This window comes from Alligator mississippiensis, chromosome 4 (assembly GCF_030867095.1).
Source record: "Alligator mississippiensis isolate rAllMis1 chromosome 4, rAllMis1, whole genome shotgun sequence".
Lineage (NCBI taxonomy): Eukaryota > Metazoa > Chordata > Crocodylia > Alligatoridae > Alligator > Alligator mississippiensis.
Window position 1 is genome coordinate 122,964,308 of NC_081827.1, and position 13,134 is coordinate 122,977,441.

The following is a 13,134-nucleotide window of genomic DNA, read 5'->3' on the forward strand; positions in this document are numbered from 1 at the left end:
ACCTATAGGCTGCGGGGCAACCTTCTCAGCACCACTGAGGCAGAAAGAGATCTTGGAGTCACTGTTGACTCCAGGATGAACATGAGTCGTCAGTGTGATGAAGTAGTCGGCAGAGCCAGTCGCACCTTGTTGTGCATCCGTAGGTGCTTCACAAACAGGTCCAGGGAGATGATTCTCCCTCTCTATGTGGCACTGGTCAGGCGGCAGCTGGAGTACTGTGTCCAGTTCTGGATGCCACAGTTCAAGTGGGATGTGGACAACCTGGAGAGGGTCCAAAGAAGAGCCACTCATCTGATTGGAGGCCTGCAGGGAAGGCCCAATGAGGAAAGGCTAAGGGACCTTAACCTCTTCAGCCTCTCCAAGAGAAGGTTGAGAGAGGACCTTGTGGCAGTGTACAAATTCATAAGGGGGGAGCAACACGAAGTAGGCGATCTGTTTACCAGGGCACCCCCTGGAATAACAAGGAACAATGGCCATAAGCTATTGGAGAGTAGGTTTAGACTGGACATTAGAAAAAAGTTCTTCATGGTCAGGGTTGCCAGGATCTGGAATGGGCTTCCAAGGGAGGTGGTGCTCGCCCCATCTTTGGGAGTCTTCAAGAGGAGTCTAGACAGGCACCTGGCTGGGATCACTTGATCCCAGGTTTGGTGACCCTTTTCTTGCCTGCCAGGGGCAGGGGGTTGGACTAGATGGCCCACTGAGGTCCCTTCCGACCCTGGAATCTATAAATGTCAGGTTGACCACATTTGCATCTGCAGAAGACAAGCTGAAGACAAGCTGTGCTTATGGATAGCCTCTTGATAACCTGCAGTCACAGAGATGTTTCTATTAAATTATTGATCTGCCTGTTTCTCAAGTGCTCCTCAGACTGTTTGTGTTCTAGCTGTGGGTCTACTGTATGCAACAAACATCAATATTGGACCCTTTCTGACAGGAATACTTTAAATTTTGTTATACAAGTCCCAGTTTCCTTCACAGTTTTTCATGGAGAGGTGAGTATGGAAGCTATTCTTGTGATTTCGGCTACGGGTTATTTTATCCCATCACTTATGAGAAACTTCACAGCAAAGTAGAATTTAGGCATCTTGCATAGCTTTGTCCTTAAACATTTCAAGTACTCTGAGGTTTTCTTGGTTGGTTGGTTGCTTTTAGAAGAGAAATAACAGAGAGAAGTACAAGTATTGTAATTTGGAAAGATTTTTCACTTGAAAAGTACATTTTCATACAGAATTTCATTTACTTTTTAAAGTTTTCTTTTAACTGTATCCTTTTCTATAGTTCTATAAAGTTTTATCATGTTCTGAATTAACTATCTTGATACAAGAGAATTTCCACCCAGAAATTATACTACTTAAATACTTTTTTCACTTATAATTAGTTACAGTCTGACTGAGCTAACAGTTGTGAATCAGAAATGTGTTCAAGTATCAGTCAAAGGAAGTCCTCATGAAAACATGTAAACTAATTTATATCTGCAGTCCAGGAAGCAAGGAATATTAGTAACTATGAGGTGGTAACTTCACTTTCCTCCCCTGGTTGTTGGGAGGCATAATTCCGCTCAATACGTTTAAGCCTTTCTGGTGGGAACAAGTTGCAAATATATGTAGAATTCCTTTAAAAAAAAGTGTAGTCATAATGGGTAATATTTTCTAAATCACCTTAGTACCTCATGTGTTTATAAAAATTAAGCCAAGTCTTGTTCAGTTATGAGAAGATTTGGGATGGTTATAGTTTAAAACAGTTCCAAGGAAGCTGAATCTTTGTTAGATAATCGGGCCTTGTGTTTTAACTCAAGTACCCCAAAAAGTTTGTATTTACATAGGCAATTGCTTTGGTTAAATGGAATTAGAGTATTTATGGATGCTAGTCAGTTGGATCTAGCTGGAAGCCCAGACATTCAGTTGGCATGCATTAATCAGCTTTGCCCATAAATTAGACACTAGTGTTGAGAGAGATACTTTAGAAAAAGTTGGCTGCAAAATGTATTTTCAGGTCAATCGAAATTATTTGCAAATTTGTTCTGAATTTAGCTAATACTGAAAATGACAAAGAAAATGTTTTGTCCAAATGTCTCATTTTAATATTAAAATGTGAACGGTCTTAAAAAGGATTTTTATACTTAGTTTTATAAAATAGCCCAGGTATTTCATTTCAGTTTGACCAACCCTGGAATGTTTTGTTTTTCTATTTTGGTTTTTTTTCTTCTGCCAACAAAATGAAAAATCAAGTTATTCTCAGTGATTCGCGAGGCCTGTAGTTTGAAGCAGAGTTTGAATATCCCAGCCTTGAAATACTCTCGACTCTGTGAAATCTTGGAATTTAAAAAGAAAATACATAAGCTGACAAAGTGTACATTTCTGTTACTTACATAAGTATATGGGTTGTGTAGGTTGCTTTTAAGTTTTAAGAGAGATATAATTATTTTTGTGCCACAGTTCCATAGTCAGCAGCTATTCCACCTCCCACTAAAGTTAGGGGGAGCCACAACTATTTTCCGCAAAATCTACAATAGCTGAAATGATAATGTACTAGAGAGAGCTAACTAATGTCAGGGACCATAGAAAGTTTAAAATAAAGAAGAAAGTGCCCATGTTGAAATAAGTATCATAATGAATCACAAACCTGACAGCACCATAATATGTTTTAAACTTTGGTTTCATATCATGCTAAATTCCAGGTTGATTGTTTCAAAGGCTGTGACTCTTCAGATAAGTCAGTGTGCTGTTTCAACGTCATTTCCTCTGGGGAAATTAATATCTCCTTTTCTGGTTTCTCTCTTATTTCCTTCTGTTTTGTGCTCACTTTCCAGATTGCATAATTTGGAGCTTGGCTTGGAATAGATGCTTCTAAAATGGGAAAGAACAGGATGAGAGTCCTTTTAAAAGAAAACATGGCTTGGTTTATTTTTCTAAGGACCAGCTGTTATAAGTTCAGCATGAGTGGACATGTGCAATATAGGTGCTACAATTTTTGTGCAGTTATTTTATGCCATATGTTTTTCTCCTTCTTAGAGTAGAGAAGATAACAACTGAAAATACACCACCTCGAGAAGTGAATAATATTTCAAACCACCGGGTCTTAATAAAACCAGAAGCACAGAATAATCAGAAAAATAAAGAAGTAAGCAAAGCTGAAGAGAAGAAGGCTTTGGAAGCTGAAAAATATGGGTTCCAGAAAGTTGGACAAGACAAACCCTTGACTAAAATTAATAGCGTAAAGCTAAATTATTTGGGATCAGAATACAGGACCTTACCAACAAGCACAGTTCAGGCTGCACATGTCAAGCCAGTTCATTTAAATGGGTCTGAAAATAAAGCTGTCAATGTTATCCTGGCAGACGCTGGAGATGGAGGCCAGCACAATACAGCTCAGTCACATATGGAGTCTGAACGAGTCATGCAGAGAACTAACTCAATGCTGCAGTTGGAACAGTGGATTAAAATGCAGAGAGGAAAAGGGCAAGAAGAAGAAACAAGAGGGTAAGAGTTTGAGATTATATTTGAAACTAGACTTTCTACTAAGTATTTATAGTGGTGATCTTCATTAGATATGAGAGTTGTGTAGTTAACTCCGCTACATGCAGGTATGGTTGTGCATTTGGCTTTTCAATGCTGTCTTGCCTGATTGCATGCACTGGTTACCTAGATATGCAACTGAAGTGGATCTGTGAGAAGATGGTATTTAGCCTGGTAACAACTGCATTTGAAGAAGAAATGCCAAGACAATTTTAGACTCAACACTTAGAGTTGGGAAGGGATATAAGAAATGCAGTAATTTTTTTTTATATAATTTGTAGTTGCTCCTGAACTTTACTATTGTTATATTGTGTGCCTTAAAAGATATATTAATTCATTAAAACAAAGGAAAAGCAATGATACTGACCTAAATGTTGTCCAAATTAAGTGAAATAAAGTGTAAACACCCAGCATAATTAGATTGCTCAAATGTTAATTCAATCTTAGACTTAACTGTGCACTCATAAAATGAGACACACAAAAAAGCAAGGGAAATCCAAAAAAAATAATAAAGGTATATAAAGCATCAAAAGTTACTTGCTCCTGTTAAAGATTAGTTTGAAGTATGTGTGCGTCTCTAAGAAGACTTGCATACCAGAGTATCTTGTGATCGTGGCATGAACATGGTGAATAGGTAAGACCCATGAAGTGCATGGGTGTAGTTGAGACCCATGAAGTGCACGGGTGTTTGGAGTTGTGACCTGCTTTTTCCTCTTCCCCTTTCCTTTTTCCCCTTCTCTGCTCCTTTCCCAGTAGTGAGATTGTAATATCAGAAGGAAATCCATCCCTCTCCCCTCTTACCTCCTCACCTTTTCCTTTGCCTGTCTTGTCTCTGCTCTTCTCCCTCAGCTGCTGTCACCCTACGAACAGTTCATTGGTGAGTAGTGGGATTGTGTAGCATCAGAGGTAAGTGGATGATGCAGTGAAGGGAGAGGGGACCACAGGCAAGTTAAGTCCATCATATGTAGACCTAGAAGAAAATCATCTTTAATGTTAAATATCCCTCTATTCCCTGAGAGAGCTGGTCAGAAACTCCTCTCCAGGTGTATTTAGCTTCTTGCTTATAAAATAGGCTTTGAACACAGTTACATGGTTCTCATTACAGTTCAAAAAGAGGGTTTATGATGAATAATAAAAAAATCGTGATTACTCAATTTTCCTTATAAAGCCTGTTGTTTGTGAAATTGTCCAAGAACAGTGTTTCATGTGTTTGTTTTATGAACAGGGTTTTTTTGTGGTAACATTTTTAAACCTTTTGTTTTAAAAAGAATTCTGGGCTATTTTAAATCTATGGTAGCAAAATTAGATTACATCGTTTGGAGTTGGTCATGCAGATTCACCTAAATTGATCTTCAGTTTTATTTTCTAAATATAACTAAATAAATGTCTAACGCTTCCAAGATTTTAGTGAATTACAGTGCTTATCTATAAAGCTTTAAAGTGCCTCTGTGACTGGTTGGCACCATAAAATCTTGTGCCAATAGCAGTTGTTCCTCATGACAGAAATAAAAAGCCTTCCAGGATGTTTGACAGGCAACTGTAGCACCCTAAACACATAAGATCTAATATTCAGTATACAGACTTTCTTTAAAAATTAGTTACACTCAAATATTCCAGTTTAATTTAAACTATTGAGATAATGGCACAGCAAGTGGAAGTGTTTGAAAATGATAGACTTCACCTAGTTAAGGGAATGCAGACACAAGAGGAGGCAATTGGATCTAAATAATCTACTTTCCTGGAATGTTAGGACATGTTATTGTGAATTTATAAAGATTTACTCTAGGCTCATTTATGCTTGTCAAGAATTGTTGAACAAACTAGTTCCTCCTCCCCTCTCTACTCTCATTAAATATAATTGGTATCTGCTCAGTCTCTATGGGCTCAAGTAGTCTTTCTGGGTGCACTAGTGTTGACAGTTTCATCAAGTGTAAATTAAAATTTGTACTACAGGGTGACTCTCTCGCTCTGACATTTATCACATTATGTATGCTTGGGTAATGCAAGCTTGATACGGTTGTATGATGTAATTAGTCTTAAAATAAGAATTCAAAACTTGTGTAACTTGCAGACAGACAGTGAAACCTGAATAGCTATGTTGTTTCCAATTGTGAAGAAGCATAAAACCTTGAGAGTTCTCTCCCTTCTGGATTCTTATCGCTTCTCCATTATTATGCTGGCTGTATTCCAAAACAAACTGATTCCATTGTAGAAGCTGTGTAGTGGAAAACATTATTAACTGGCAGCATCAGAATCCCTTTGACCATACAGAGCATTTGTTATTTAAATATGGGTGAAATTAGTAGCACAAGCAACTGTCCTGAGAAATGAGACTTTAAAGCCGACCAGAAAAGCGGAAGAAAAAGAGAGCTTGTGATTTTTTTTTTTCTTTTTCTGTTCTGGCATGCAATAAGATGGTCTAGAGTGTTTGTTTGTTTTCCTAAACAATTTTTTGTTTTTAATGGATTTTAGTGGATTTTTAATGGTTTTTTTACACTAGAAATTCAGGTGTTGTCCAGGGTAGTGGAAGATTCTGATCTTGGAACTAGTGAAATGGTGGCATCACAAAAGAACGAAATTCGAGATACCGAGAGTCTAAGGAGTTTTGTTGGATGGAAATTTAGGATTCTGGAAAAATAGCGCTAGAGGGAAGGTAGACCTCAGGAGGTCATCTAATCCAGTCCTGAGCTTAAAACGGGATCAACTCTATCTAAATTTGTTTTTTAATAAACCTGTTTAGTTGACTGTTTATGGTTTTGGAGAAATACACCTTTTGTTTAGAGATTCAGCATCCTCTGACGTATGAAAAAGTTGCTTTCAATACCTATCCTTGCATACCCTACCTAGCCCCACCCAGTTTTTCAGCTAAAAAGAGAAAATCAAACTAGACTCATAATGCTTCAGAAGTTTGTTTGTTTTTAAAGAAAGCTTTACACATAATAAATAGTCAAAAGGCACATACCTACTTTTTAAAAAAAGGATCTTTACGACACACAGTTCTTTGTAAGTAAAATGTATGATTATAGGACTTTTTAGGTTTGTGCAACATTTGATTGTATCAATAATAGTTAAGAGTTGCTTATCATGATAGCATGAAATAGAAAAATTACTGAAGGAATGTTGTTTAAAGAGTAGACTTTGATCTACCTTTGTAGTTCAAGACTAGCCAAGAAAAAACCTCTTAAGCTCTGTATCGTCCATCCATCCATACGTTTTACTATGTGGCATTTATATGCAAGAAACTGTATGTCCCACAGGTCATGTATTTAAAAGTTTTTGGGAAAAAAAGTTTCCCAAGATCAAGCACATACATAATAAAGGAAGACTGTTAATTAGCGATTCCACAGATTTTGCTTTTTTCTCCCTTCCTTAGAAACATTTGTTTCTTTTACTTTTAGCTTCATGAGACCCACACAAACAAGGGAAACTATACAAGGTTTAGCAAAATTTTCTGTTCACATTTTGTTAAATATACATGTCATTTTTTTCTGATCTTTTTGTAGACTACTTTGAGGTACTACAAGAGAATGGCTCAGTTAAGGGTTTCTCTTTCAATGATGAAAAATATGCTTGCACAGTGTATGCATTCACTGGTTGTCAGAGTGCACTTGGGTCTTTTTCTGAGCATATTTCTGACTAGAAAACTGGTCCCCTATAAAGCCCTGGATTCCTTCCCTTTTTTTTCCTTTTTCTTTTCAAGATCACTTAACTGATATTTTCTTCTTTACACTCACACACAAGACAGTTTCTAGTCTAAGAATGAGAAACTTGTTTCCTAAGGCAGCCATCAGTTATCTACTTAAGGATGGAGGGCAATTTTTAATGCTTAATCTTTCTTATCTGCGGATACTTGCACCTCACAGAATTGAATCTGTATAGAGAATAGCAGAACGCTCACCCATAATAACAAAATTAATATCTGGATTGGAATAGATCTTGAAGTATCCAAAATCAAATGAATAGAAGCTTATCCAAAAAAAACCAACAAACCCAACAAAAAAACTCCCTAACCTTGTAGTTTTCCTGAACATGAAAAAATGGTGAGTCATTTGTATTGTGTGCTGTAGAGAGGTTTTGCCCAACAGCAAATTGAACAAATACTGATTTGACTTAATTGGCTTAAATCAAAGTTCTGCACTGTACTTTAGGGCTTTGGTAAGAAGGTTGGGCATGCAGGAATTGCCAGAGACCTGACATCCTTACTTTGATTTTAGGGTTTCATTTAATATCTTCATAGTGCTAATAATTTGTAAATAAGGGTTGGCGGACTTAAATCTTCCGAAGTTTGAGAGTGCAGGCAAAAGTGTTGCATGAAGATGTTTATAATTTAATTTTTTACATGTTTAAAACTTCAAGTAGCTTCCCCCCCTCCCCCCCCCCCCGCCAAGTAATATGCCTCTAGGCCTTGAATTCCTTTTTTTTTTAATTTCAAACTCTAGAAAAAGTACACATTACAAATAGTAAAAACTTTAACTTAGAAAGTCAGGGGGAGAAAAGGTATGTGCATTGAAATGCAAGCCCCTCCCCACCTACTTTCACCACCACCCCCCCTCAAAAAAAACAAAACCCAACAAGGCTTACAGGGTACCTTTACACATGCTCCAGGGTGTGGGAGGGAGCTCTTTAATTAGAGCAGCTCTCATATTAAAGTGCCTGTAGTATCTCATGTCTTCAGCATCCCGTACTACAAAATGGTGGCAAGGGCACTTTAACTAAAGCTCATCTAACAAGCTTTAGTTAAAACACCCCCACCAGCATTTTGAAGTGCAGCGTCACTGAATACATGAGGTGCAGAGGCTGCTGGAGTGTGCTAACTAGCACACTCCAGAAGACTCAATTAATGGAGTCTACTCTGATGCACTGTAATTACAGCGTGTTGGAGCAGCATCCCCACACGTCCACAGGCATCCACAGTGTAGGCAGTTCAAATGAAGCTCGTGTTGGAACAAGGGTGTGGAATCTATTCCCATTTCTGCTCAGCTTTGGGCCAGGCAGGTTATCTTCCTGTATGTGCTTAATTTACCTGTCTACCAAATCATGGATAATACTTGTAACCTCCCTGAGAAGTAATGAAGATTAATTCATTGGAACAGGGGTGGCCACCCTGCAGCATAAGTGCCAGAAGTGACATTGGCAACTCCAGTGTAGCATGCTGCAGGTTGCGGAGGGGACAGGCAGCAGATTGGTCAGGAAGCAGAAAGGGCAGCAGTTTGAGCAGGGAGCACAGGGCAGGAAGCAAGGAAGGGCAAGAGATTAGGCAGGGGAAGGGTATCAGAGCAGCACTTGGAGGGTGTGGGACTAATTGGTTGCATCCTTGCCAAGAAGATTGGCCTCCACTGCATTAGGGTTTGTAATACACTTGATGGCAACTTCCATTTGCAAAGCAGTCTAGGTAATTGTAAATATTTAGTTAATTCAACTTGGCTTCTCTATTTTTGTACCAGTTATAGGTAAATAGTTGTTAGAAACAAATTAACTTTGTTAGCACTTATTTCACTATCTGACTAACTATAGCTCTTAATGCTGTTTTATTGGTTCTTTAGTTCTCAAATACTGATTTTTTTCAGTTCCAGGATCATAGTTGATTCAAATAGTTAAATCGGTTTGGTCATAAAATGTGGTGCCTTTCAGCTTCAGGCTGTCAGTTTGAATTGTGGGTGTGACTGGAAGTTATTGATATCTGTTCTCGTGTCCTGTAAGAAGAGTTAAGTTTCATTTAATTTCTTCCGCACTGGAAAAGTACCAATCCCACCACTACAAATGGCCTTCAGTAGTAAATTTCACAATGTTCTTGGAGCAGTCATTACACAGACCAAGACATCTGGCCTAGCTTCTTGCGTGGCTGGAAACAGTCCCCCCCCAAACACAGTTAATGAACGTGATGATTTTTATGGTCTGTTTTTCCCTGATGCTGCTTATTCTGTTTCCCAAGCTCTATGAGTCTGGGGACTCAGTTTTCAAGACTGTTTATCTGGAATTAAGAGGTAACTGCTCTACTGTGTGCCTCTGCCCAGTCAGGCATTAGCCCAACTTAACCCCTTGTGGGCAATATGTAGGCCACAGACAGGCATTTGGACAGTCCTACATTAAATCATTACCATTTTTTCTGCCTTACTGTAACTGTAGTTAAGTGGAAATAAAAAGGAAGGGTATAGAGCCATATCATGAGTATCTGAAACTCCAGTTAATGAACAAAACATCTACCACCTCAGGAATTGACCCCAAATTGGCAGTCCTGTACAGTAAACTGATATAGAGATTATATTGATACATATTTTGAGAGTAAACTGATCATAAAAAATGGTTTAGTTTAGAAAAGGGAAAGATATTAAAAAACATTGCATTCCTGCAATAGCAATGTTCTTGACTATTAAAGCAAAACTCTTGTTTCAGCATTATTTCGTATCAGACGTTGCCAAGAAATATGCCAAGCCATCGACCTCAAGCTTTACTGCGGTACCCAGAAGGCTATAGAACCCTGCCAAGGAACACCAAAATGAGGCCTGAGAGCATCTGTAGCATAACGCCATCCATTTATGACAGAACCATAGGGCCAGTAACAGCTGAAGAAAAACGGAGATCAATGCGAGATGACACAATGTGGCAACTCTATGAATGGCAGCAACGTCAGTTTTACAATAAACAAACAACTCTTACTAGACATAGTACTATAAGTAGCCCAAAAACCATGATTAATATTTCTGATCAGGCAATGCATTCAATTCCAACGTCACCTTCCCATGGTTCAATAGCTGGTTTCCAAGGATATTCCCCTCAACGCACATACAGATCAGAAGTGTCCTCACCAGTGCAAAGAGGAGATATAACGATTGACCGTCGACACCGGACACATCATGCTAAGGTGAAATATTCCTTGTATGTAACTAATAACATTGAGGCTGAAAATGTTCTGTTATTTGGATCTAGACTTTCCAAGTTATTCTGGGGGAATTGAGAAATTGTATTTTTAGATGCTTAAATAGGAGGGGGAGCTGCTACCTGGTATCATGCAGTAGCTGTTATAGTGCAGCTATTATCTCTGTTATCCTGTAGGGATTCAAGTGAGCTAAATCACCCAACTTTAACCTTTAATGAAGCAGGATTAGAATTAGAGTGAAATGCTACAGTCACGTTGGCAAGTTGCAGAGTAGTGGTAACCTTAGTACCAGTATAATCCAGTGGTGGGCAGTTATTTGGGCCCAAGGGCCACATGGGGAATTTTGATAAGCTTTTGCAGGCCTGCTTTGCTCCCTAGGGCTGTGCGAAACAGCTAAGTCTCGTTTTGATTTTGGATTCAGCCATTTCGGAGGTCAATGATTTGTTTTGGTGTTTCAGATCACTGCTCTGTTTCAATTCATCCGAATCTGTTTCAGCATTTCAGTGCTGTTTTGGAGATTTGGATCATCTGGGGAGAGGCAGGCACAGCCGGGTGGCTGCAGGTTGCTTCTCAAGCTGTGCCTGTTTCTCCCCAGCAGGGGGGGAGCCATGGTAAAAGCCCCCATCGCTGCTTTGCCCGGCCCCATCCCCAACTTGGCCAGCCCCAGCCTAGTCCTGGCACCAAAAAAAAAAAAGGCCTGCACTCACTGGCTGTAGCAGTGGTAATTGGGGGCTCATGGCAGAGCCCCCCTTAGCACCACAGGGGCATGGGGCAGCTGCCACGCAGGTGCCAGGCAGGGGAGGCAATCCCCGCTGCCCTCTAGTGCCCCATGCTGTACGGGGGGGGCTCTGCCATAAGCCCTCAGAACCCCCACAGCCCCTGCTACAGCTGGTGAGTGTAGGACTTAAAATAAATAAATAACAAGCATCAAAAGGCTGGGCTGGGCAGGGGATGGGGTCAGGCAGGGCAGCCATGGGGGCTTGTCTCATGGCTCCCCTGGCTGTGCTCAGCACAGGCTACACCAAACAAACTCAGGTGCTGGTCTGAGCTGGCAGTGGCAGCATGCTGTCATCCTGCATACAGATCTGGGGGCCCATACCCCTTTGGAGGGCTGCAGGCCTGTGCCAGACTCCTCCTGGGGGATGTGGGCCCCTGGACCTGTGCACGGAATGCCAGTAGGCTGCCGTCCCTCCCCCAGCACTGGGATTGGAAGAGACCTCAGGGACAGATTGCAGACACTGGCCAGCTACAGATGTTAATATCAGAACAGTTCTTCCACCCCTCTTTCCCCTTCTTAGTTTCTGTTTCCCTGAAAACCTGGCTCCGAAACATTTCGGACGGTTTCATTTTGTTTCAGAGATGCTTTTGAGCCTTCCATTTAATTTTGGATTGGGTTTTTTTGGCACCAAAACGGGCCGAAACACCTCCAAAATGAAACAGCTGCTGAAATTTTGCACAGCCCTGCTGCTCCCACTGCCTTCAGTGGCAGCTCTTGCTCCTGATCTTGCCCCTGATGTGCCACTCTGGGCAAGCAGCTTCAGCCAGGCTTCTGCCCCAGCACACGGGGCTCTGGCTTCAGCTGCCAGGAAGGCGGCCAGAAGCTGAAGCTGGAGCCCCATGAGCTGGGGCAGGAGCCACCTGGGTAAAGCTGCTCCCCTGCCAGTCCAGAACAGCAGGGACAGGAGCAGCTTCAAGGAGGCTGTTCCCAATGCAGCTGCAGCCAGCTGGGTGCTGCTCTGGTGGCTCCCCCCTCCCAACACTCCCCCCACCTCTGGCAGTGGCTTCTCCCACTCCTACTGTGCCATGCCATGCCGCTTTTGGCAGGTGTGAGGCTCCAGCTGCAGCTCCTGAGTGCTTTCTGGTGGAAGGTGGCTGGGATCCTGGAGCCTGAGCCCTGTGTGCTAGGGCAGAAGCTGCCCAGCTAAAGCTGTTCTAGAGTAGTGCGGTGCAGCACTGCAAGAGCAAGATCAAGAGCGGGAACTGTTGCTGGAGGTGGGGGGTACACAGGAGCTCCTGGTTGCAGCCATACTGGAAACAGCCCACCGAAAGCTGCGCGTGCGGGCTGCGGTTAAGCTGTGAGCCCTGGTGGAAGCCTGGCACAGGCTATCCCGGCATGAGTGGGCAGGGCATGGCCCCATGTGGAGTGCCGCAGGGGCAGCCATGGGCTGGATCCAGTCAACTGGTGGGCTGGATCTGGCCACGGGCTGTATTTTACTAACTCCTGCTATAATGTGTATTAATCATATTTGTATATTCTGCAGTAATACATGCTTCACTATAATGTAGATGCAATTGCTTGTTAATGTAGCCATTGAAGAGAATTACTACAATTAATATTTATTTAAAAGGAAAGTGTAGTTTATCAAACTGTGGCTTATGTAAGTGGTGAAAGAAATTGTCTCTGTTCAAAGGATAGAAAATCTTATTTTAAGAATATAAGATTTAACCCTACGTATGATGTACCTTCATATTGCGTCAAGAGGCAATAAGCAAATCAGCGTACTCATTAATCACAATATTTGAGACCATCCAAGTGAGTTTTGAAAGAAAATACATTTGGAATTTGAGGCTGCATTCTAGCTCCAGGCTGGTCTTTGGAAATTATGATAAGACCTAGGTCTTCACAGAGCTGAAGCTGAAATTATCTCATCTTCAGTCACCAGTAAGACTGGCTCTTTGTTTCTGGGTTCTCTCATTTGGTGCTGCTAAGTTATTTGGTAAGATCACTTGCGCCTGGCTCCA

General features: G+C 41.1%; 1 protein-coding gene across 10 annotated transcripts in view; it reads left to right on the top strand.

Moving 5' to 3' along the window:
- Positions 1-13,134, top strand: part of PLEKHA5 (pleckstrin homology domain containing A5) — a 260,867-nt gene that overhangs the window by 196,663 nt on the left and 51,070 nt on the right. For all 10 annotated transcript variants that reach the window (XR_002090877.2, XR_002090876.2, XM_019489461.2 and 7 more), the window contains 2 exons: positions 3,012-3,479; positions 9,909-10,377. Coding sequence is in view for 8 of the 10 variants with exons in the window: in XM_019489461.2 (XP_019345006.1) it covers positions 3,012-3,479; positions 9,909-10,377 (937 nt within the window). In the remaining 2 variants the exon portion in view is untranslated. The remainder of the gene's footprint in view (positions 1-3,011; positions 3,480-9,908; positions 10,378-13,134) is intronic.